General features: G+C 41.1%; 1 protein-coding gene across 2 annotated transcripts; it reads right to left on the bottom strand.

Moving 5' to 3' along the window:
* Positions 1 to 12,622: 12,622 nt before the first annotated feature.
* Kbtbd8 (kelch repeat and BTB domain containing 8) lies at positions 12,623 to 25,343 on the bottom strand. 2 transcript variants are annotated; one of them, XM_041678718.1, is made up of 4 exons: positions 25,317 to 25,343; positions 24,591 to 24,801; positions 18,930 to 20,044; positions 12,623 to 15,787 (listed from the first exon to the last, which is right to left on the bottom strand). In XM_041678718.1, exons 1-4 carry the CDS (start codon positions 25,330 to 25,332, stop codon positions 15,324 to 15,326), a joined length of 1,806 nt encoding a protein of 601 aa, XP_041534652.1. In that variant the 5' UTR covers positions 25,333 to 25,343; the 3' UTR covers positions 12,623 to 15,323. The 2 variants fall into 2 exon arrangements, with proteins under 2 accessions (XP_041534652.1, XP_041534659.1); XM_041678725.1 differs by lacking the exon at positions 24,591 to 24,801 and having other exon boundaries at positions 25,317 to 25,329.
* Positions 25,344 to 26,227: the final 884 nt, after the last annotated feature.

Raw genomic sequence — 26,227 nt, 5'->3', positions numbered from 1 at the left:
TCTCCCTCTCTGTTGTGTGTGCATGCATGTTTGCTTTGGTGCGTCTCTCTATGGTTATATGTATACATGTATGCACACATGTGTGGAGACCAGAGGTCAACCTCCAATATTGACCCATCTATTTTGGTTATCTTTTTTTAATTAATTAATTTATTTATTAAAGATTTCTGTCTCTTCCCTGCCACTGCCTCCCATTTCCCTCTTCCTCCCCCAACCAAGTCCCCCTCCCTCATCAGCCCAAAGAGCAATCAGGGTTCCCTGCACTGTGGGAAGTCCAAGGAACCCCCACCTCCATCCAGGTCTAGTAAGGTGAGCATCCAAACTGCCTAGGCTCCCACAAAGCCAGTACGTGCAGTAGGATCAAAAATCCATTGCCATTGTTCTTGAGTTCTCAGTAGTCCTCATTGTCCGCTGTGTTCAGCAAGTCCGGTTTTATCCCATGCTTTTTCAGACCCAGGCCAGCTGGCCTTGGTGAGTTCCCGATAGAACATCCCCATTGTCTCAATGTGTGGGTGCACCCCTCGCGGTCCTGAGTTCCTGGCTCGTGCTCTCTCTCCTTCTGCTCCTTTTTTTGTACCTTGAGATTTCTGTACAGTGCTCCAATGTGGGTCTCTGTCTCTGTCTCCTTTCATCGCCTGATGAAGGTTAATATTCAGGATGATGGCTATATGTTTTTCTTTGGGTTCTCCTTATTTAGCTTCTCTAGGATCACTAATTATAGGCTCAATGTCCTTTATTTATGGCTAGAAACCAAATATGAGTGAGTACATCCCATGTTCCTCTTTTTGTGTCTGGCTTACCTCACTCAGGATAGTGTTTTCTATTTCCATCCATTTGCATGCAAAATTCAAGAAGTCCTTGTTTTTTACTGCTGAGTAGTACTCTAATATGTACATATTCCATACTTTCTTCATCCATTCTTCCATTGAAGGGCATCTAGGTTGTTTCCAGGTTCTGGCTATTACAAACAATGCTGCTATGAACATAATAGAGCATATACTTTTGTTGTATGATAAGGCCTTTCTTGGGTATATTCCCAAGAGTGGTATTGCTGGGTCCAGGGGTAGGTTGATCCTGAATTTCATGAGAAACCACCACACTGCTTTCCAAAGTGGTTGCACAAGTTTGCATTCCCACCAGCAATGGATGAGTGTACCCCTTTCTCCACAAACTCTCCAGCAAAGGCTATCATTGGTGTTTCTTTATTTTAGCCATTCTGACAGGTGTAAGATGGTATCTTAAAACTGGATGTCAACATTTAGAAGAATGAAAATAGATCCATATCTATCATCATGCACAAAAATCAAGTTCAAATGGATTAAAGACCTCAATATCAGTCCGAACACACTGAACCTGATAGAAGAGAAAGTGGGAAGTACTCTACAACACATGGGCACAGGAGACCACTTCCTACGTCTAACCCCAGCAGCACAGACATTAAGGGCCTCATTGAATAAATGGGACCTCCTGAGACTGAGAAGCTTCTGTAAAGCAAAGGACACTGTCACTAAGACACAAAGGCAACCCACTGACTGGGAGAAGATCTTCACCGACCCCTCAACTGACAATGGTCTGATCTCCAAAATGTATAAAGAACTCAAGAAACTAGACCATAAAAGGCTAATCAACCCATTTATAAAATGGGGCACTGTGCTGAACAGAGAATTCTCAACAGAAGAAGTTCCAATGGCCAAAAGACACTTAAGGTCATGCTCAACTTCTTTAGCGATCAGGGAAATGCAAATCAAGACAACTTTAAGATACCATCTCACACCTGTCAGAATGGTTATCTTTTTTTTTTTTTTTGAGATGTTGAGATGGTGTTTTTCCTTGGCCTGGAGCTACCCAGTTGGGCTAAGCTAGCTGGTGGGTGAGCCTGCCCCAGCAATCTGCTTGTTTCTGCCTCCAGAGCTGGGAATACAAGCTGCCCGGCAGTGACATACACTTTTAATCCCAGGATTTGGTAGACAGAGTCAGATAGATCTCTGTGAGTTAAAGGCCACCCTGGGCTACAGAAGATCAATACAGAACAAATATAGGTGGTGATGGGTCACACTTTTAATCCCAGCATTAGAGGGAATATAAAAGGAGAGGAGAGAGGCTTAGTCTGCTTAGTTTGCGGTCACCCAACCTTGAGAGAGGTAAGACTTCACTAGTGGCTTGGCTGCTTTGCTTTTCTGGTTTTCAGGATAAACCCCAAATTCTATCTGTGGGTTTTTATTATTTATGCTACAGTGGAATATTCCCCTGACTGAGAAGGAGCCTTTGGGTAGATGTAGGATATTTTGTTGGTGTTGGGTTTTCATACACTTTTCCTAAAGGCGTACTAAATGTCTCTGAAAAAAACTAGATTTCTGTTGTACTCAATGGCCTATTTACTCCAGTTCTGTTTTTATCATGTTTTATCTGTGGAGAAAAAGGACAATATAAAATAATAGTGATGGAAGAAAGGGCAGAGGACCAGAAAGGTGGTTAGGTCAAATGGATATTTCACTAATAACTGGAGACCAGGGGTTTCTTGATAGGTAATATTCAAAATATTGATTTCTTCCTGTATTCCTGAGTTATAATATTAATATTTTATAATCACTTTGTGCTAGACTCCAATTACTTAGACTCTCAGACTGGCTTCCACATGTGATTAAAACATATTTATTTCTTCCCTTACCTTCTCTCATCTCTGTTAATATATATTAAAACTACCAATTCATGCTTTAAAAATAAAAAATATATTTTACTTTTATTTCTGAGCATGCTTGTGTTTAGTTATAGGTGGTTGTAAGTTCCCGCCCTGGGGTGCTGGGAACTGAACTTCCATCCTCTGTGAAAGTTGCCAGTGCTCTTAACTGCTGAACCATCTGCCCAGCTCCCCACCCTTGCTCCTTATCTTCCTGAGCCATGACTGATGAGCTGCAGGTCATTCTGCCTTACTAAGCTTTGCAATGAACTCTCTGTCTTTTTTTTTTTTGAAAGATTTTAGAGTCTTTTTCATATCCGTGGGTTGTGAAATCTTACAACATATGCCTAATTGCCTACCTGTGTTTTTATCTGACACACTTGCAGTTTTCCTGTGTCATTTATTGGGTAATTTTCTGTGTTATTAACTTGCTTTCTTTGGAAATTCCTAATTTTCACTAGTGAGATATTACACTTCTCAGGCATGTTTGGTCCTAGTGCTCGCTCTCATGCTATGTCCCTTTCCTCTCGCGTCTCCTTGAATATTTTCATTGTAAATTCCAGTCGTGTGTGTGTGTGTATGTGTGTGTGTGTGTGTGTATGTGTGTGTGTGTGTGTGTGTGTGTGTGTGTGTGTGTGTGTGTGTGTACACGTGCATGCATGCATGCTGGGAATAGAACCCAGAGCCTTGGGCTTAGTAAGCAAATGCCCTGCCACAGAGCCACACCCCAGATCCTCATTTTAAATCTTTTTTTCCCCGATTGTCAGTGTTCAGGGTCCTAGTCCTTCACTCTTAGAATTTTGAGCATCTCTCTATTATCTTGTATCATTTACTGTGATGAGTGGTACCCATTTCATTCTTATTCCTTTCTGAATAGGCAATTGTTACTTCTAAACTATACAGGATTTTGACTTTATTATGGAAATTAAACATGTTAAGGATAGCCTTGGTGGTGGGGTTGTGGGACAGGTCTCTCATGACCTCAGTATGAACCAAAGTCATAGCAGGACAGGGGTAATATGCTTTCGCCACCCACAGGTATATGTTTTCCTTAGAGACTCCCCAGGGAAAGCAAAGCTCAAGAGGATCACCTGGGGCTCCACTGTCTGGGGCAATACACAGAATCAAAAGATAATCCTATACTCTTACCTTACAAAGATTTGCTAGTTGCCATCCTAATCTAAGGTCTTAACAAAGTATCCTGAAATTTGAGGAGTTCCCCTAGCAGAGTTACAAAGAGCAGTCAGTCTGGGAGATCAGACTCCTGAGAACCAGGGAGACTTTAGGTAGTCCCCTGAGAAGATGTGGTCTTCAGGAAGTGGGGCTTCATGAGAAGGCTTCGAGTCATTGGGAGCTGGGGTGGGACTATGGCCAGTCCCTTTCCACTTTCTCTTTAGAAATACTGGAAGAGGCCTTGCTCTGTCCTGCACTAACTCTTTGGTGTGTTGCCTTACCACAGACCCAAATAAGGGGGCCAGCAGTGAACCAAGAGAAACTTCTCTTTGTCAGTTAATTTTCTTATGTATCTTATTATGGTGTTGAGAGTGACTTCACATGGTGGAAGAAGAGAGACTATGCACTATTAATATCCTATTTCACTTCCTATGGTTCCCAGATAAATGTGAAAAAGTGAAGTCAAGGAAATGACTCTTCAGACTTGTGAGATAGTTCTGCTGAGGCACTTCCTGTATATACACAAGGACTTGAGGACCAGAGTTCAACCCTCAGAACCCACATCACAAAATTACATGTGGTGGTGCAGAAGGTGGCACATGCCTTTAATCCCAGCACTCGGGAGGCAGAGGTAGGCGGATCTCTGTGAGTTCGAGACCAGCCTGGTCTACAGAGCTAGTTCCAGGACAGGCTCCAAAGCCACAGAGAAACCCTGTCTCGAAAACAAAAAAACAACAACAAAAAAAAGTGTATGTCACCATTACCTGACCTCTAGTGGCTTTAGTTTTGCTTCTGGTCTTCAGGCAAGATTTATTTAGCAAAATACAAATATTAGAACACTACATTCCACCCCAGTACTTAAATAATATTCCTCCTAAACATGGTAAACATCCCTGCAAAGCCCATTCGCCATGATCCCATCCCAGAGAGCGCACATGTAGGGGGAAAGGACCAGCCATCCCAGCCAACCCTCTCTGTCCATCTTTATCTGCAACTAATTAATTTCACAACTCTTCCGGACTTGAAATGCCAACTCCCCACAGAAGAATGCTTGCCAATCGCCCCTGAGCCTGAAAATGTATCACCATGAAGTCAGAGTTCTAGAAAGGACAGGGAGCCCCATGTTGTCTAGCAGAGGGACGTGTATGGAGTTACTCCTTAGGTAGGACCTGAGGGACTCCTGCAAACCAGGCAGCATGATCTGTGCTCAACACACACTGGGGCTCAAAGAACCAGGCCAGGCCCTCAGCGGGGCTTCAGACCAAGCAGAGGAGGAATAGTGTGCTGGGCAAAGGTGCAGAAACTCGGGGATGAGATAGTTAAGTAACATTTCCTCTGGCCAGAATTACCAGACTCTGCACTAAAAATATGATCATTCTATACAGAAACAACTGTTTATCAGACTTTGTGGCCATCACTTAACAGCGAGGATTTCACGAACAAGGCTTAACAGGAGTCCCAGGATCCACTGCCATTAAAATACTCCTTTTCTCCATTGCATGCAACCTTCTCCCTCTCTGTGCTATGCTCCTGCTTGTCTCCCATCTGATTGTTCTCAGCATCTTTGAAAGACTATCTTCCTTTTCCTATGGCCTTTTCCCTCCCCAGTGACTGGCTTGCTGGCAGATGTTCGAGTGACTGTCAGCTCCATACTGTCCCGTGACCGAATTCACCTTCCTTTGGTGTCCTGTTTCCACCCTGGCTACAGCACAACACTCTCTATATGTAGCGATTTATTCTGTCACTGGAAACTGCTCTTCCAAAGTTGAGTTCACTCACTTTACATCCCACACTGACTTCCTGGCCATTTGCCCAGGCCTCTTACACTTCCATCATCTGGTGTTGAAAACGCCCACCCAGGCCATCTTCCTGTGTCCCTACGCACTGCAAGGGAGCTAACATGTCAGCTTTTGTTGACAGTTTCTACTTGGTAAGGTGATTGATAGATACAGAATTTGTCACGTTAAACAGCTAAATCAGACTTGTATAGCAAAGTGTGAATAATGTTTTATTCTTTGGAACAGTGACATATAGGGTTAAGGAAAAGATGGATAACTATCTTTTAGAAACTGTCAAGATCTTTGCATCTTGTGTGCACACATGTATATGCAGGACAGAGGTCAATGACAGCTGTCTTCCTTAATCACACTCCTTATTTTTTGAGGTGGGATTTCTCACTGAGTGTGGAGTTTCACCATTTAGACTAGGCTGGCTGGCCAGTGAGTTCTGGGGATCCTCCACTCTCTGCCTCCTCAGTGTTGAGATTACAAATGTGTTGCCACTCCCAGTTATTTACATGGATGCTGGGAATTTGGACTCAGATCCTCGTGCTTGCAAGGCAGGTGCTTCACCAACTGAGCCCTCCCTCCACCTCCAAGACATACTTATTTTGGTGCACATATTTTATCATATTTCACATTTATACGTGAATATAAAAACTTATTTGGGGTCTCACCTTTTACAGAAGGGAGCAAAATATACTTTTATAAACTGTTGGCTAATCCCATGACAGATAACTGCATAACTGGAGACCCATAAAACTTCCTACTGTATGATACTGGCTTCTGGGTGAGAGGTCCTGTCTCTCTGACCTCTTTGCCACACAAACCCTACATGAAAGAACCCCGTGTTCTCCCGACTTTCATGTGTGCACACTCTGTTTATGTTGATAGAAGTTTCTGACCTGCCCAGTCCTGCCGCTGTTCAGTCCCAAAGAAACCCACAGAGGCCTACATTAATTATAAACTGATTGGTCTATTAGCTCAGGCTTATTATTAACTCATAAATTATATTAACCCATAATTCTTGTCTGTGTTAGCCATGTGGCTCTGTACCTTTCATCAGTGAGGCATTCTCATCTTGCTTCCTCTGTGTCTGACTGCCTCTGTGGCAACTGCAGACTGACTCTTTCCTCTTCCCAGAATTCTCCTGAAGTTTGAGCAAAAGAGACCTCAAACCCACCCTCACAGTGACACACTTCTTCCAACAAGGCCACAACTCCTTAAAATGCCACTCCCTCCCTTTGGGGGCCATTTTCTTTCAAACCGCCATACTCTTGGCCTTCTATTTTTTTCATTTCAAATATTATCTTTTCTTGTGGTGCTAGGAACTAAACCTAGGATCTTGCACAAGCAAGCGAGTGATTTGCCACAGAGCCGGATTCTCAGCCAAGATTTGATTCTTTACCTCCACATCTCAGTATCTCCACTTGGTAGAGCACCTACACCCAAGCCCACGCTCACCTTCACCTATGCATCTATTCATTTTGATTTCTACCCTTTCTCACTTCTGATAATTAAGAGTTCAGTTCTTTCAGTCTTCACTTTATTCTTTTTGGATATAGTTCTAGGAATTCTCTGGTTTTATGCCCTGCTTTGTGGGTCTCCGCCATGAAATCCTCAACTGCCACTTTCTGCGCTTTTAACTACATTTCCTAAGAAATCTTAAGAAGTCATTCTTTGCTACTTTCTGATTACAGAGTCCTTTGAGACAACTCATTCATTCAACCAAACTCAACTGAAACCGGCTCTCTGGAAAATCTCATTGCTGACCTCAAGTGGAGGAGCAATGAGGATTCCTACCATATCTGGTCCTCACTGATGACAGAGAAATACCCACTGGACTGTGCAGCTCCTCTTGTGCAGTCTCAGCAGTCTTCGAACCTGCTGTAAGTAGAGCTGTAAGGCGCTATCATGTCCCTTTTTACTGTTAAGGACCTGTGTGATCATGTTTCAAGAGCTAAACTATATGACTTCAACTTCATCAAGTAAGGATATGAACTAAATGTTTATTTCCCTGCCAACTCTACATGGCGGGATATGTACCCTTAAAAAAGCACCAGAAGGGGCTGTGGTAGAGCTCAGTAAGAGAATGCATTCCTGGCATGTGCAAGTTTGATTTCCCACATGGCAGAACTGTAGAACTTGTTTTCTGTCCCTACTCTCCACCCCAAGAAGATCTGATGCGAAGGTGGCCTTCTAAACCTGGACCTGACTGCATACTTGCATAAAATAAGCCAGGAGGCAGGCCCTTTCAGTACCTAAAAATGGACAAGCAAAATGGTCTTATTTTAGAGACAGAGGTTACAAATCTTGTGTAAATTTGCTCTAAATACCATCTGTTTAATTTAAATCCTTTCTAAATGCACAGTCCAGAAATGAAAGTGAGAACTGTGTGACTGGAGAACTGTGGAAATTGTTTTCATGCATGGCTTATGGGTGCAACCAGAGCCCAAACTGTTAGAGCTCTCGGCAGCACACACTTTGTATTTGCTATTACACATAGACACAGCTGTGTGTCTAAAAAAGAGCAGCGTTATGGACAACAGAACATCTAAATGCTTACTGGGAAGGAGACACTGTGAGAAATGTTTAAATGCCCATTTCCCACAAAAACCTCCAAGATGAATTATATTAACCTATTTTACGCCTGGGAAAAAGAATCTTATTTGCTCATAATCACCAAAGACACTGCAATTTGTGTTTGTAACAAAGCCCATAAAAACAGGTAAACATTACAGAGTTTCTATTTGTTAATATTTATGATGGTATTTTGAATGTCAAATAATAGCTATGTGTTTTTGGAATAGAAGGTAAGAAAAGGGCAGGTAAAACCTTTTATTTTTCGAACACACCAGCCAATAGAAAACGCTTCATATAAATATGACAGTTTCAATGCTGACACTGCAATTTCAACTCCGTTAAAAGAAAAAACCTTCAAGACTGATGACTTTAATTAAATTGTATCAAAAATTTCAATTTGGTCCTAGAGAACTGAGTTATTGGTTATGAGAGTCTATATTCATTGAACTGTCAAATAATTCCATAGATATGAAAATTACAAGATTCTTGACAATGAATAAGAATATGGACAGGTTTTTATAGTTTTTTTGGGTTTTATTATTATGAAATACATCAAATGTTTATAGGCAGGGATAAAGTATGAAATAACTTGAAGAATAACTGATTCATTCAACCAATACAAAAACATAAGAAGCTTTATTGTAGGGACTCCTAGATCCAGCACTAAAATGTCAAGAAAGGCTATTTAAACTGCTATCAGTCACTGTTCCTGGACCCCTCAAAAGTCAGGTTTCCTTGCAGTCACCTTAGTACCTAGCACTGTTGATCTAGAGGTTCCACAGATAAGGTACTGGTTACTCAGTCACCTTGGCAACTAGCACTGTGGATCAGAGGACCACAGATAAGGTACTGGTTTCTTAGATCTGAAGTAGCTAGAGCTGTAAACAGGTAAGATTCTTAAACAATTATTTTGGTGGATTTCTAGAGAAAACTCCCAAAAACCCCATCCTTATTCTTTTGGGCCCATAGGTTCTGTGAATTTTATCTTCTGGAATCCCACAAGGGGTAGTGTTCCTTATGGTGAAGATCTGAAAAAGAATCCCTGAGGCTCTGTCTAGGACAGGAGACATGATTCTGAGGCCTACCCAGAACCTTTTGCCATAACCAAGGCCTGTTTCCTAGGGAGAATGCTTTCCAAGAGCACGATAAATACGGAGAGTGGCAATCCTCTCCCCTTTCTCTCCTAAGTAAGGAAAAGGATTCAACAGGTTGAGCAGGGGCCAGGGAATGGAGGATGGAGCAGAAGAAAATAAATCAAGAAACAACACACAAAGGTCCACTAAATAACTGAGATTTAATCACTTTGAAAACAAACATGAATTCTAGATCCAGCAAAATCATTCTTCAAAGTGAAGGAGAAAAAAAAAAGATTTTTTTCTCAAAAAATAAACCAACAAAAATACCATCTGAGGGAATCTATCTCTTATAGACCTGCTCCACATACAATGTCCACTAAAAAGTAGATACACAAAGATAATGTACACCATCTCATAAGAAATAAGAGAAGATAAATATTTTTTAATATAAAGTTATCTGAAAGGATAGTTATTTGAGGTAGAGATAATAAAAATATAATAATTAAAAGTATACTGGGCCAGGCAGTGGTGGCACACCCCTTTAATCCTAGCACTTGGGAAGCAGAGGCACCTCTGAGTTCGAGGTCAGCCTGGTGTACATTTGAGTTCCAGGACAAGTAGGGCTATGCAGAGAAACCATCTCAAAAAATCAAATATACTGTACTACACCTAAAGTGTCATGACACCATTTGAACAGGACCTTGGATTAGATTTAAAATAAAGACTGGAAATCTAAGGTAACCATGGGGATGGGAGGTGTATAAAATATAATTGCTTGGCTAAAATGAGATACAGTAATGATATGAGGTTGCCCTCTGTATGCTGTGAATATCATTGGTCAATAAAGGAACTGCTTAGGCATATAGCAGAGTTATAGGGGAACAGAGCTAGGCAGGAAAAACTAAACTGAATGCTGGAAGGGAGAAGGCAGAGTCAGAGAGAAGCCATAGAGCCACTGCAGGAGACAGATGTGCTGAAACTTTGCTGGTAGGCCATGATCTCATGGTGATGCACAGATTAATGGAGATGGGTTAAATTAAGATGTGAGAGTTAGCCAATAAAAAGCTAGAGCTAATGGGCCAAACAGTGATTTAAATAATACAGTTTCTGTGTGATTACTTTGGGGCTAAGCGGCTGAGAACTAACGAGCAGCCTCCTCCAACACAGCAATATAAAATGTTAAGATTGAAGGTGTAAAAGTAATGAAAAACAAACCACAAGGGAAACAGCATCAGTAACGAACACATCAATTACTACTTCAAACGAAAGAGGTCTAAAACCACCTATTTTAAACAAAGAAATTACCATGATTCCCTTGAAAGTCCCTTCCGTAAGGGACCCATAGGAAATTTATTTTGCATTTACTCAGACAAGCTAAAACAAATATGAAAATAAGCTAACATAAATTAAATCCACAAGCTTTCTTAACTTTAGCCAGGGAACCCTTCAGAACAAGAAAGATGATTTGAAAAAGGCAGACAGATGTGGTGGTACGAGCCTGTAACCCCAACACTTCAAAGGACTGGGAATTCAGGGTCAGTCGGGGTGACAGGGCAAGAGTCCATATTGAAAAAAACAAAACCCAAGCCAGAAATTTGTAAGCAAGTGTGGGTGCGTGCACACACATCAAAAATGAATTGAGGAAGTGACCAGTACCAATTCCAATGATGTAAAAAAAAAAAAATACTATGAACAAGTTCATGCCACACATTGACCATGGAGGTGAAAGGGATGCATCTTTCAAAAGATTAAAGGCACACAGGGAGAAATATATAAATGGAATATTCTCACACATTAGAGAAATGCGTCAGTGACTCCACTTGAAATTCTAAAGGTAAAACGTATACCAATCTCCTTTAATTTCTCCTGGAAACTCTGAGGGACAGAACTCATACTGGTGGCCTATTAATATAATAGAACAGAGGAGCGTACGGGGTAACAGAGAAAAGGTTCTGCTTGGGTGAGAACCATTTAGAAGTTATATTAAGTATTTAACAGTGTTGACAGGGGCTGGGGGTGAGGGGACAGAACCCACTGAAAGTGAAAATCCTGAGTACTTATATGACCTTCCCGAGTTCAACTGGCCTTTGTATTTCTAACAGACCTACTGCTTCTCAGTGTGCTGATGCTGAGCTGAAAACTCACTTTTATCAACATTTATTGAATGCCAACTGCATGCCATCAATGTAAAGCCCAAGAGTAGGGGCTAGAGAAATGGCTCAATGCTTAAGGGTGCTTGCTGCCCTTTCATTGGTTCCCAACACCTATGTCGGGTGGCTTACAACCCTCCCAACTCCAGCTCCAGATCTGATGCTCTCTTCTGCCCCCCACAGGCACCTGCATACATGTGGCCTACTCACATACACATATGCCAAGTAAATAAATATAAATTAAGGCAAAATCCTTGACTTCATGACATTTTAATAGGGGGAAAGATGTGTGGAAAATAGAGCAGAAATAGCAGAATGAAAGGGAAGGACATGGAAAATAGAACAATTGAGAAAGTTTGGCTAGCAAGTTGATGTTTTAAACTTTAAGAAAAATCTTATCTCTGCATTTCCTGCATGTGTATCTTCACAGTGTATACGCTCAACACATGCACTTTGTGTTGAGCACCTGGAACTGGATTTGCAGACAATTGTGAGCTCCCACGTGGGTGCCAGGAATCGAACCCCAGTCTTCTGCAAGAACAGACAGTGCTCTTTAACAACTAAGGAGAGTGGTATTTTAATATAGACTGAAGTGTAAGGCCTTCTCTGATCGATGACATGGCAAGGGCAAAGGCCCCATATGAGAAACACTTGGCATGTCTAAGGAAGAGCGTGGTTAATGTGGCTGGAATCCACTAAGTTCAAGGAATTACTGTGAGGTCTGCGAGATAGTTTTGGGTTGTAGACAATATTGGTAATGACCTCAGTTCCTATAGGGAGTTGGGATGCCATCAAATCTAAGCAGAAGAGGGATACAACCCTGGCTTCAGAAGCACTCAGACCACACTATGTGGAGAAGGAATCACAAGGCTCAAGGGTGCTAAGCAGAAAGAAATCCTTTGCAGTAGCAATTGCACACAGGCAGACAGGACAGGCGTAGGCCAGGGTAACATGGTTGAAATGGTACGCTGACCATGTGGACATTAACTAAGTGCTACATAGAGGAAGCAACAGGATTCCCTGGGATGGGATATGAAGTGTATGTAAGAGAGGCATTGAAGACAGCTTAGACTAAAACAATCAGAATAAAAGTTATTGGTAAAACTAAATAGTTGATTTTATGCCACAAGTCAGATATTTAATAGGCTAAAATATTACTTCACTCTACCATGACATAAGTTTGTGATTTTCAGCAAATTTTAATTTTTCAAAATTCATTCTTCAGGTCAGTTTACAACACTGGCAGTTTTAAATCAGAAAAGGTTTTATTACAAGAAACAATGACATCAGGTAAAAAATGCAAAAAATTGTGCAATTACGGCAAAATGTTTAAAAATATCTACACATTTGCCCCAGAGGACTACAGTACTTACTGCATACCTGAGCACTGAATGCTGAATGCCATTTAAACCTCCTCACAAATCACATCCACTTTTCCTTATGCATCAGTGAGAGCAACTTTGTAGGATAACAAGAAACAAAGACAGACACAAATAATTTCTTCTTTCCTACAACATGGTTACACCTAGCCCAGTTTTCATCGTGGAAAAACCATATAGGAAAAGTGCTTCGTACATTCTTCAAATGTAGAAACATAGTTAAAGGGGGATTGGCATCTGTTAGGTCTTTTTATCCTGTAGTAGCCATTGTGCCTTTTACTGATATTCTTACACCATGAAAATGTACCCTAAGTATCTACACACAAACCCACACATGTCACTAATCTTAGTTTCCTAGGACCTTTTCTGAAATCATTTTAAGAGTGGCAAAATACCCCAGCTATGTAATGTAAACAAATAGTTTTTCATACAAAACTCAAATATATATTCTACACCTATAGCAAATTCTAATCCTTGGCCTGACAACTACTCTCAGATGATACCCTCAATATACACTGTTATAACAAAAGGACCAACTGCTGTACAGACCAAGAGAATAAATCTAGTGTAGAATTAGCCACAGTGTGCTGTTCTCTTACGTACCATATGGAACATGTACATTGCTAACTCAATATTCTATGTCTTGTTTTCAAGTATTATTTTTCTAAATACAGAGATTGTCAAAGTGGCAGGAAATCTTAGATACTCAACAAAGCTTTCAAAAATAAATTACATGGATATCTCTTTGTAAAAATTATTTTTCCTTCTCACTAGCAATGCAAACTATAATATAATTCAAAAACTTCACAGAAATAACCCTAACACAGCATGAAGCAAAAGAAAACCCGAGACAAACTAGAAAGGTAAAAAAAAAAAAAAAAAAAAAAAAAATTTGGCTGTCAAAGTTTACAGAGATGAGGAGAAATCGCACAGCTATCCGTGTGGAACATAAACGCTCACTCTGAACTCCATCCACTTGAATTCCTGTTTCAGAGAAACATCTCTGCTTGTAGGGCCTTTACAAAGCAGTCTACCAAGTTTCTGGAAAAGGAGGTATGTGATGCAAGAGGCAATGTTTTCAATTTGTTTCACAGTATCATCTTACAATTGGTGCAAGCCCCCCTCCCCCCCTCAGTCAAACTGCTCTGACTGAGGACAGACTCTGGCCTTATATGTATACTACTTAGTAGTTATAGTACACATAGTAATGAGAACATTATCAATCCAAATGCCTCAGGTACAAAAGGACCTGGTTTGTCTTTCATGTTAATAATCCTAACAGAGAAACTGACCAGTCAAATATGAACAGCTCCTTAGTACCTACAATACAGAAAGCTATGATTCTATTCATCCACTCATCCTTTCTTCTACATCACCTACTGCTAGAACAAGTGTTTCAACATAAAAAATATTTACCACCGTTGGGTGCAAAAAAATAGAGATTGTAACTGTAATATGAACCTTAAAAGCAACTAAATTATTAGATCACTGCAAGGTTCTTGTTTCTAGAAAACAATTTTATAAGTAGGTGTAAAAACTTCACATTGTAAGTTAACTTTTACGCTACCAACAATGACTGGACAGGCAGAGGATGGAAAAAAGGCTGGGCAACAAAACAGCCCATGTTAGTGCAAACTTGGAATTGTAAAACTGAATCCAGTTGGACCAATGGCCATCAGCCATATCCTATCACACAAACAGCAGACCTTGTGAAGTCACAAGGTAAAGTGCCATGGCCATGGAAGTATCATGCTAATCTCAAAGATAAACGTAGGTCCAAACCATTTAAGTCTATCTAGCTCCGTGTGAACTAACTTAGACGAGCACCAGTCACCTGCAAATCTGAGCCCTTTCTGGGATTTTAAAAAATGAGACAGTGTTAGCACTTGAAAAAGTTATGGATAGAAAACTGCCACTTCAAAGTTTGAACTTAAAGTTACAGCAGAATATGAAACAATCCGACTAAAGGTTCTTTCTGAGTTTTCCTTCAGTTTAACAGAGCACATTTAATCTCATACACTTGAAAACAGTACACAAAAATAGATATGTAAATACATATAAATAGTACGAATGAGGATCTAAGTTAGTGCTTGTCTGTGTTAGAGAGATCACAGCTAAACAAATGATATTGCCTCATAATGTTACCCGTATTTAAAATAAAGTCATGTTAGCTAGTTTGGATGTCTCTACCCAGGAATACTCAAACTGCTTTTTAAGAGTGCATAGTTGTCTTGATTCACCTGGTTTCTCAGGGACTGCTTCTCACAAAATTCCAGAATGATACTTTAATGCCAGGGGTGGAAAATGCTGATAATTGCACTTTGTTCCCTTTCCTTACTCAAATGAAAATGTCATGAAGGTAAAAGTGAATCCCTCCCCATACCACAATCTTTACGAGCACCCATTTCTGTCTACAAAACTCCCTCAGTTTTCTTCAATGTCGACAGCATTTCCAAACAAGGTCCCTTAGTAGGAGATGACAGAGATGTGCTGAGGCCTGCCACTTCTTACAGTACTTTCTGAAGACACTGAGGATAGAGTTTAGCCACAGCACACTCAAAATGGCGGCCAAGGTCCCACAATCGGTCAGGGGTCTCGTACACTTTCATCCACTGGTCGGCAATGTCGTCATACTGGTAAAGAGAATTTTTCCTGCTGGTTCTGAAGATGTGTTCTTCAACAGTCACTTGAGTAGCTCGGACAAACAGATGGAGCTTATTCTGGAAAAGCACTAGCTTCAGGTATGGATTTATGGATTGATCACATGGAAAGTCCTTCTTACGAGTCCATTTATTTAGCTCAATATCATAGGCTTCTACAGTAAACACACGCTGATGATTTCCACAGGTTCCAGCTATGTAGTAGATCGAGTCCTTGTACACAGCTGCCAAGCCCTGGATTCTAGGCACAGTCATGGGGGTTAAAAACCCCCAGTAGTCTTTTTGAGGCTCATAGAAGAGGAAAAATTCCCCTAAAAAAAAAGAAACAAGTATGTAAATTTTGATGGTTGGTTGCAACTTTAATTACAACCTCTGAAGACTAAAGAGCTTATGTTTTCCAAGTATTTGCCTCCTGTAAAATATACACATTAACAGTAATGTTATAGTCAACCTGTGTTGGTATGGATGACCTGGGGAGAATATGACAGGCAACATGCACACATACAACTTAACCATAAAAATCCATTACATATGTGTATGCTACTTGGTTAGAAAAGCACACGGAATTCTTTAGTTTTGTACTTGTGGGTCACTGATGTGTTTACATGAATGTTGTTATAAAGCAAAGATGAATTTCAAAACGATTTATGGAATTCACATTGAGTAGGTTACTTTTATAAAGTGACAATAAGAGTGTGGTGAGTCACACTGCCAATATGAAAATGTCTGTAAGAATCTTGCTAATGATATAGCATTGCTTGTTTTTTGGAGATAAGGTCTCCGGCCTGAGCTCAGGCCAGCCTTAAGATCATCCTACCTCACCCTTCAGAGAGCTGGGATTAGAGGTATGTGCAATGCCCAGCTTAATGGGAATATTGTATAATGTCTTTGTGATAACAATATCGATTATATGGGCAGATTAAACTTACACTTCAGCAGTTATGGGTAGAACAGGTTGAATTTTTTTTTTTTTTTTTTTGTTTTTCGAAACAAGGTTTCTCTGTGAAGCTTTGGTGCCTCTCCTGGACCTTGCTCTGTAGTCCAGGCTGGCTTTGAAATCACAGAGATCCGCCTGTCTCTACCTCCCAAGTGCTGGGATTAAAGGCGTGCACAGAGGCAGGGGCAAGTGGATTTTTGTGAGTTCAAGGCCAGCCTGGTCTACAAGAGCTAGTTCCGGGATAGGCTCCAAAGCTACAGAGAAACTCTGTCTTGAAAAACAAACAAAAAAAAAAAAAATTCAACTCTTCTTTAATAAACTAAAACCAAAGATAAGAATTAAAAAGACTCAGGGCCTCAGAGTCCTCTTATATAAAATACAACCTCCGGTTAAAAAGTATTTATATTGGTCACGACAGCCTATTAAGTCACTGCTGTCACTGCTGTTTTGCTACAGTATTTACATTAATATACAGCCCACATATTCCATTGAGGAGCCTTCAAATTATCTCTATAAACTATTTTGCCAGTAACATACAAAGAAAGAGATGGAGGTGGGGAGCATACTCTATCACACTGGATACAACCATCTTGGATGAATTATACACACATTCTTCTATTTTGCAAAGATAAGCCCAAATCTTGCCACGTTTTCATTTAACTGAAGTACAGTAGCAGACAATATTACTCCTTAGTTAAGTTCTGCAGAATTAAATAGGCAACGTAAAGCAAACATGTCTAGGCATCTCTCAAAAATTTTAAGTTAAAAGAGAAAAAAAAATTTTAAAAATGGGACAGGGCTTAAAAATAATCACATATATCTTCATAAAAACCTACATTGTTTCCGTTTTATTCAAGTAGTCATATAGGAAATAATTTACATATAACCCATTAGGAAACACGGAAAATAAAGACTTTAGAGTCATCTATGCTGCATTCAAAATCCCAGCAACTAAAACATTTAAGAAAAGTGTATGGGGCTGGGGAGATAGCTCAGCAAGAAAAGTGCTCGCAATACAAGCACGAGGACCTAAGTTCAGATTCCCAGGATCCACGAAGAAGCAGAGCATGGTGGCACACACATATAACCTCAGCAGTGAGGGAGCAGAGAAAGATTCGGGAGGGACTTGATGGCAAGCCAGTTGAGATAACTAGTAAGCTCCAGTTTCAATAAAATTCTGTTTCAAAAGTGAGGTGAACAGCAATAGAGAAAGACACACAATATTTATGTCTGGCCTTCAGGCCAAGCGTAATATATACATAGCATTTTAAAATATAAACATACCATTAAAAAAAGCCAAGAGCTACAAAACATAATTTTGAGCCTTTATAATTACGTTTCATAACTATAAAACCCTTTGTGGGGCTAAAAAGTGTCTCAGTGGCTAAGAGCATTAATTGCTCTATTAGAGGACTCAAGTTCGATTCCCAGCAGCACAACCATCTTAACTCTTGTTCCAAGGTATCCCTCTTCTGGCCTCTGCATTCACTAAAGAGGTATGTGGTATATAGTCATACATTCAGGCAAAATATCCATATAATAAAAACAAACACCACCCCCCCCCCAAAAAAAAACCCCACAAAAGTCTTGTAGAGTTGGAAATAAAGCTCTATGTTTAAAAGCCCTGGCTTCTATACCAGAGGACCTGGTTCAGTTTCTAGAACCCACATGTCAGTTTACAACTGCCTATAACTCCAGTTCCCGGGGATCTGACACCCTCTTCTGATCTGTGGACACCGCATGCACTGATGTGGGATTCCCCTCTGTATGCTGCGATTACCATTAATGAATAAAGAAACTGCTTTGCACTTCTAGGAGGGCAGAACTTAGCTAGCCAGGGAAGACAGAACTGAATGTCAGAAGCCATGAAGCCCTGCCGGAGACAGACGCCAGAACTTTAGCTGGTAAGCCACAAGACGTGGTGATACACAGATTAATGGAGATGGTTAAATTAATATGTAAGAGTTAGCCAATAAGAAGCTAGAGCAATTGGGCCAAGCAGTGATTTAAATAATATAGTTTCTGTGTGATTATTTTGGGTCTGAGCTGCCGGGCGGCCAGGAAACAAGTGGTCTCCTTACAACAGTGCACAGACATGAATGTAGGCAAAATGTACATGTATATATGAAGAATAAATAAATCTTTTTTAAAAAATCCTTTGGTTAATGAATAGTGTAATTCCAGTAAACTCACTCAGTAAATTCCGTAAGTAGTAATTGTTACATCTCTTGATAATTCAAAATCAAAAAAAAAACAAACAGGTATAATTAACCTTATAAAAATGCTCTGAAATAGCAATAGCTGAACTATTACTTATTATGTTTCTTTAAAAAAAAATGTATGATATCCAAACATAAACAGAGGACCATTTCAGTAACTTAAAAATATTTTAAATTTTTAAGCTTTTTTACTTTGTTTTCTCAGAAAGAATGTCCTAGCACAGTTTATGGTTAGGAAACCTGACGTTGTCTGTCTTACTAAGTCTCCCCCTTCCTTGAAGAACCACTGTCACCTACCCTGTAAAACATAGATCTTTTCTTTGTGCTCCACAGCATTGTGAAACTCCATCGCAACGGGCATGGCACAGACAGTCATCCAACAGTTCTCTCTGCTGTCATAGCACTCCACGGACTTCAGGGAGTTTCTTCCATCACCTTCGTACACACGCCCTCCAATTGCATACATTTTACCACAGCAATGCACGAGTTTGCAGCCTATTCTGGCTCGAAGCAAGGATGGCTTGGATAGCCATCTATTGGTGGAATGGTCATACATCCAAAAATCATTTTCTGCCTTATGATCGATGGAGACCTCACTGCTGCTTGGCCTGTACCCCCCTGCGATGTAAATGTCATTATCTGGTGATACAAGAATCCCAACTTCTCTTAGGTCATTTGGTGGTTTGCATAGTTTAAACACTCTTCCTGTGACTATATCTAGACAAGGCACTGTTTGCTTCTTTCCTGAGTGTTTGTGTGCAGCATCAAAACATATGATCATTTCAGAAGCAGTCATTCCAAGCCTCTGCGTACAGCCATTGGTGTTGGATAGCCCCTTTTCTCCATAGCTTTTGGTTATGGCCTGTGCAAACTGAGGTGGAATTTTCTCGATAAATGTATCTTCCATCAATGGAAAACGTATACATTTGGCAAAAATTTCTGGAAGGTGTACTTCTCTTTCATTCTGTTCATGCTCAAACCACCTTATAATGCTCTCATAAACGTGCTCTTCCCGGTCTACATTTAAATCATCACTGTCTAGTATGCTTATGAGTTGGTCTTTTGTCAGCTGCAGAAACTCTTGTTCTTTGGTGACACACAGAAACTTTTTACGGATGTATTCTTTTGATCGATCTCCAAGTTCCTGATGACCATAATGATCAGCAAAGATAAAGACTCCAATAGAATTCTGTGGTTCCAAATGACTAATCATATACTTAGCACATTGGTCTTGTATGGAAGGAATTTGGAAGATGCTAGCTGTAGTGAACAAGGCCTGAACATTGGCCTCTGTCAGAACAACTCTAGAGGTATAGGCATAATTCAATACTAAATCCATTGATTCAGCTTCAACACCGATGATTCGAACTTCTTTCTGAGTACTTTCCGTAAGGCCGCTAGTGAACATGGATCTAAGAAAAAAAAAAGTGGTTAATATTTTATATGTACCACAAATAAAAATTTTTAGAAGTATAAAGTTACACACAGAGAAGCCCTTCTGAAGCAAAATGAATCCATTCCTCATGTTCTGAAGAGGGATGAACTAGCACAAAGACTTAGTTCTACTTAATCACAAAAGCTCCGTTCTCAGGGTCATTCCATCTTGTGCCAAAGGAGTTTAAAACCATACAGTCTAAAAATATGATAGACTGGTGGATTGCTTCAAGCTGAAACCACCTGGGGAACTAAAGTTGATGGAAGAGCATGTGGCCTGCCTCTCTCTATGCAGCAAGCCACTGAGATTCTTTCAGGATGGTGGTCCTTCAGATACCAATAATGGGAAAGAGCCAGGATCACCAGAGTAACTGGGTAATTGTGGCTGAAGTGAGCCTGAATACACAGGCTCAAGTCACTCCTCCTTTCAAGTGCTCCTGTGGCTCCTCAACTCTCACACATCCCTAAGTAACATCAAGTGCTCCTGCGGCTCCTCAACCCCACATCCCTGAGTAACATCAAGTGCTCCTGCAGCTCCCCACTCCCCACAGCCCTAAGTAATATTAAATGCTCCTGCGGCTCCCCCACTCCTCACATCCCTAAGTAACATCAAGTGCTCCTGCGGCTCCTCAACCCCACATCCCTAAGTAACATCAAGTGCTCCTGCGGCTCCCCCACTCCCCACATCCCTGAGTAACATCAAGTGCTCCTGCGGCTCCTCAACCCCACATCCCTAAGTAACATCAGATGCTCCTGCGGCTCTTCCACTCTCATACATCCCTAAGTAACACTCCTAGAATTTACTGCCCTAATCCAGATAGCCACTTACCCTGGCATTCCTTGACAAATGCATTGCTCTTTGTCTAACAGATATAAATGCTTCATGCTCCAATAATTTGGGTGGATTTTGCTTTCTTGTAAAAATCCCTCTGTACAAGTAAAATTAATAAGACTCTTATAGGCATCTCTTGTTAATCAGATCTTGGGCTAATTGAGTTCCTAAGTCTCACCTGGGGAATGACATAAGACCTGGGAAAGGGAGGAGGCAGGATTCTGTTCTCACATGCTAACTATAGAAAGAGGAGAATATTGTTAAGAAACCACACTGTAAGTGACATATTTCAGATCTGATAATCCTGAGAACACCTATCCAAGCTTCAAGTCAAATTGCCTTACAGATAATGGACCTGAAATGATAATGTCCCAGACAAAGTTCAAGCTATCATCAGGATAGCAAAATTAGTCTTAGCACAGCGAGCCAGTCTAATAAAATCTTTGATGGCCCAGTGAAAATTACAAGGGAACTTGTATGCACTAAGTCAATTTTCATCTCAGAAAGAGAAGAGCGTTCTTCAAAGGTACGTAGAATTCACCTATACCTTTTCAAACTGGATTCCTTTTAAAGACCACTTTACTTATTCTTGGACACTTTGAAAACCTTTCCTTAAAACAGATATACTTCATTTTAAAGTTCAAGTTCCTGTATTTTACCTATTTATATCCATACAAAAAAATTATGATAGGGTTAATACAATGCCTTTCTCTTAACATTCAACACATTGCTGATTCTACGGAAATTATTTTTAATTTCCCCAACTTATTACCCTCAGGACTAAGATTCTAAGGTGGGTGCAGTGGTGTATGACTCCAGCTTGTGGAAGGCTGTCGCGAGAGGACAGCCATGAATTTACAGCAGCCTGAGCACAGCAAACTTGAAAACAGCCTGGCCATGCTGTAATATGTTGCTTTAGTCAAGACAGTTGGTTTTTACTTCTTTTTTAACTGAGTATATTTATAAAACTGTCTTTCCCCCAAACAGTAAGCAGATAAAACTGGACTCTTAAGTATGACTCGTTTGTAAACATCATTTCCTTTCCGTAAGGTTTCGTCTTAAAGAACCATTCGCTGTCATTGTTTTGAGAGAAGGTCTTTTTACACAGCCCTGGTTGTCTGGAACTCACTATATAGACTAGGCTGGTCTTGAACTCATGAAGATCCTCCTGCCTCTCTGACTCCCCAACCATTGGAATTAAAGACATGCACTACCACAACCACCATTCTAGGAAACTCTTAAATATCAAAATTGTTCCAAAAGACCTATTAGAAAAGATATGTACACTTTTATTCTTTCTGAAGAGCATCTGGGGTGCTGAATAGGATGTGCTGAAGAAATCAGTGTCATACTGGGGATAAAAGTAACTGAAACCTTGACACTTGGAACTTGTTTTGTTACACTGTGAAAAGTATCCTAAGTGGGAAAATGGGCAAACACCTTTGAAACCCTCATCAAATACTTGGGGATTTCAGTTTTTTAAAGATTTTATGCTTTTCATTTATGTGTATATATATGGAGGACTGACCAGCTGTGAGTGCAGATGTTTGCAGAGTTTACAAGATGGCATTGAGTTCCCCTGGAACTGAAGCTACAGGTGATGGTAAGTAGCTTAATATGAGTGTTGCTAACTAAATTTGGGTCCTCTGCAAGAGCAGTTACTGCTATTAACCACTGAGCAGTTAGTGCTATTAACCACTGAGTTATCTCTCCAGCCCTCAACGTGTGAGATTTTAATATATAGTATGAGAAACCTGGAGGGTACAAGGGCTCAACTTGGTATCCAAACTACTTATCTTTTTACTTCAATAATGTAATTTTTCAGTTTAATATTACCATTGGCTTTGATAACTAGAGACCAACTGCTCCTATTTTGGAGCTGGTTTTCAGTTCAGGTGCTAAACCATTCACTTATATAGCTACCACATAAAAAGACAAGTCCAGCCCCTCACTGGGTAGAAAGGGAGAGTATCATCACATATCCCTTTATCGTGGGAGCCACTCCTGCATTCAACCGGCTAGGCTAACACACACGAATGGCCTGATACCTTCACGAGTTCCCAAAAGGTTCTTCATGTACTCTTGAGTACACTGGGAGTCCTCCCTCGCACAAAATCCAAGGAGCAAAAAGTTTTCTTAATGATTAATTATGAAACCGCTGCATCAGAAAGCACGGGTCACATTTTCAGCTGCTCTAATTCTTTCACCTGCAATGCAAGCCTTAGAGTCTATTAAGTATGAGTCCTGAAAGTCTCAAACCAGGAGAGCCAGGAAACTTGTATGCAGAATTTAGTATTTAGGTTTTCTAGTAGCATTTTTTTTTTTTTGTGAATGAATGCTCCGAAATATTTCCAAGCATTTTTTTTAACTTCTTAAAAACTAAAATCTATTGTAACCATACTTTTTCTGTATAGGCATTCAAATCTAATTTTAATTATATATGACATTCATATGGTATTATCTAGAAAATAAAGTTTCAATGAGAAAATTTTTACTTTGGAGCTCCAGTTTATTGTACTATTCAAAGATAATAGCTTTTTTTAAAACAGAAACTTTAATGAAGACCCATTTCAACCATTTTTGTTCAAGTGTATAACACAATAAGAAGTCTAGTTTTAGAATAAAATCTAGCTCTGCAACATGATTAACATAGATCGCACTCACTGAATCTTTTTTCATATATAAATGGAATATGTATTGTCTCTGTTTCATGTTTTCTTCTTTCTGGCTTACTATCCTGTGATAATTAATAGTTAGTAGTTCAATGATCTACCCAAGACAAGTCTAAATGGTTTTAAGTAACAGATTCAAGTAACTATATTCAAGCCAGCATTCTGAGAAAGAGGAACAAGAGCTAATGAATGCAACATTACAGTAGGATGTGCCCTACAAGCTCCTCCCAAGAGAAAAAAAGAGTGTGGCTGACAATATGAACCACTTCTGAATACCAAAAGGCTTTTAGAAGAAAATACTTGAAACATTATGTCCAGATAAAAAATTATCTTTTCCAATCACCTGCTCTTTGTTTCCAGACCAAAGTTTAAAATGTTCACTTTTCAACATTTTATGATAAAAATAGAAAATGAAAACAGCAATACCTTTGGGAATCTTGGAAACTAAAACATAAATAAACTATTCCACTACATTTTACAAAACTCCACGGCATTAAAACATTCTACTAAGTCCTAATTTATTTGTAAAGGAACAGGTTCCTATGGTTTAAACTCTAAAAAAAGATTTACTAAAAGAAAAAAATAAATTTTAAAAAATAAATTACAGATCATTCTCTAATAAAACTTCCAATGACTGAAACATTGTATATCTATGCTGCCCAATATAGCAGCCACCAGCCACAAGTAGCTGCCTGTGCACCTGACTCGTATTAGTTAGTGCCGCTGAGTTACTGAATGTTTTAAATTTAAGGCATCATAATGTTAACGTGTGGTGGCGTCTTCCATATTGGGGAACACCTCACACAGAAGTCCACTAACTTAAAACCCAACCCTCTGAACTCTAAAATCCCACAGTTCAAAACAAGGGCACATTAATAAGGCAAAGCCTGTTATTTGTTCTCAGAAAACAAACGCACGGCTTGCCTTTGTTTGTTTGTTCCCAACTCAGTATCAGAACCAAGTGTGCAATACTGGCGACGAAGGATAGGATAGCAACACAGGTTTCTGCCGTCGTCATACCTGAAGTAGGGGCTGATAGCAGCAAGAACGTTTCTATGACAGGAAAATGTTTGCCCGTGATCCACTTCCACTACAATGTCTGTCAACTGTCCTTCATCGTACATTGTTTTGAGTTGCTTAAGAATACTGCAAGCATGGAAGGGGTCCATGGCTTCGTTGGTTGTGTCTGAAGATGGAATCCCATTCGTTGTTGGGGAAGACTTACTTAAATCTAGGAGGAGAGAAATCGAACAGCCACAAGAAGTTCGAAGCCAGTTATGGCATCGTGGGTTTTTTCCCCCCACCCTAGGCACAAGCCCGCCGGCGTAGGCTCTAGGAGCCGAGAGCCCAGCAAGGGGCGAACAAGTTCCCAGGCCGGCGAGTACCTCGGGAGCCCGGCGAGCCCGGACCGCCGCGCTCCCGGAGGGAGGGTGTGAGGCGAGCCACCCGAACCGGCGACGGTGCGCGAGGACTCGGCTCGGAGACCAGTGCGGAGCGAGAGCCACCCGAGGGCAGCGCGACCGAGGGTGAACGCCAGGGCGCCCCTCAACCGCCTCGCGGGCGGCCGGTACCCACACGCCCCGTCTCCGCGGGCGCGCCACCCACCGCCCTCCTCCCCATTCATCTTCGCCTCCGCCGCCTCTCCATCCTTCCCTCCCGCCTTACGGTCGCCTCCTCGGGTCGGAGCACGCACCGCGCTCCTGGTTTCCACCTCCGGTACCGCGGAGGCAGTACCATGCAACCCACCTGCCGACGCGGCCATTTCTCCAAGGGGCCCCGGCTCCGGTTATTTAAAGAGGAAATGTCATTGCGCTTCGCTCGCTCCCGGGTTCCGGCTCGCCTAGGCCTCGCCTAGCCAATGGGGGCGGCTGACCAGGCCGGCTCCTCCCCGAGCCTCGAAGTGCATAGCGCCGATTGGTCAACATTCGTGTACTTGCGCATCGGGAAATGTAGTTTTAGGGCACACGTTTCCGCGTGCTCCTTGTCGGGCAGGGGTCCAAGCCGGCCGTTCCTATTGGCTAGCTGGACGGAGGAGGAGCGCCCCTAGCCCGCCACCTTATGCCTGTGAGATGCACAGCGCCTGCCGGGAAATGTAGTCCTCTGGTTGAGGAGGGCTGTCACGCTGAGAAGTAAGGTAAGAAAAGCTCTTGTAAGTACAAGTTTCCCCAGCTATGGCCTCTCTCCTCTTCTGGACTCAGTTTTAAAAACCAGTTTCTTCATTCCCCAAAGTCCCTGCCCGTGACTAAATTCCGGTAGGAAAACGCGCTCTACATGAGGGCTTTGAAACTCTGCAAAGTTGGAAATGGTCAGGAGGGCTGTTATCCAAAAATACAAAGGAAATAAGACACCCTACCCAGAAGAAAAATATCGGTAGGCTCCAAAGCAAACCTCTGATGATGTCCGCTTGAAATGGCATCGCCCTAGCCACCTGGCCTGCTTTTCACAGATGAGCAGGGTCTGGTTACAAGGCCACTCAGGACCTAAATCCACTTAGCTTACCTTTCTAGCACACCCAGGAAACACCTGTGACACTGAATAGTCCAGGAGCACTAGCGAGCGGGAGGCCCCGATGATTGATTTCCCCTGAGCTCCTTGACAGTGAAGGACCAGGTCCTCTGGGCTTTCCTGGGAAAGGATGCTCGAGAGAGGCTGCAACT

The sequence above is a fragment of the Microtus oregoni genome, unplaced genomic scaffold (genome assembly GCF_018167655.1).
Source record: "Microtus oregoni isolate MIOR12 unplaced genomic scaffold, Mior012 000002F_ref0000024, whole genome shotgun sequence".
NCBI classification, from domain to species: Eukaryota; Metazoa; Chordata; class Mammalia; order Rodentia; family Cricetidae; genus Microtus; species Microtus oregoni.
The sequence above is the reverse complement of the archived record's forward strand: the minus strand, read 5'-3'. Positions and strand labels throughout refer to the sequence as shown.

Excerpts from the sequence above, each read along its gene's own strand:
- Kbtbd8 (XM_041678718.1), bottom strand. Across the intron at positions 20,045-24,590 it reads GCTATCAGCCCCTACTTCAG|ATCCATGTTCACTAGCGGCC; the intron begins GTATGACGACGG and ends TTTTTTTCTTAG. Across the intron at positions 15,788-18,929 it reads AAAGATCTATGTTTTACAGG|GGGAATTTTTCCTCTTCTAT; the intron begins GTAGGTGACAGT and ends CTTTTTTTTTAG.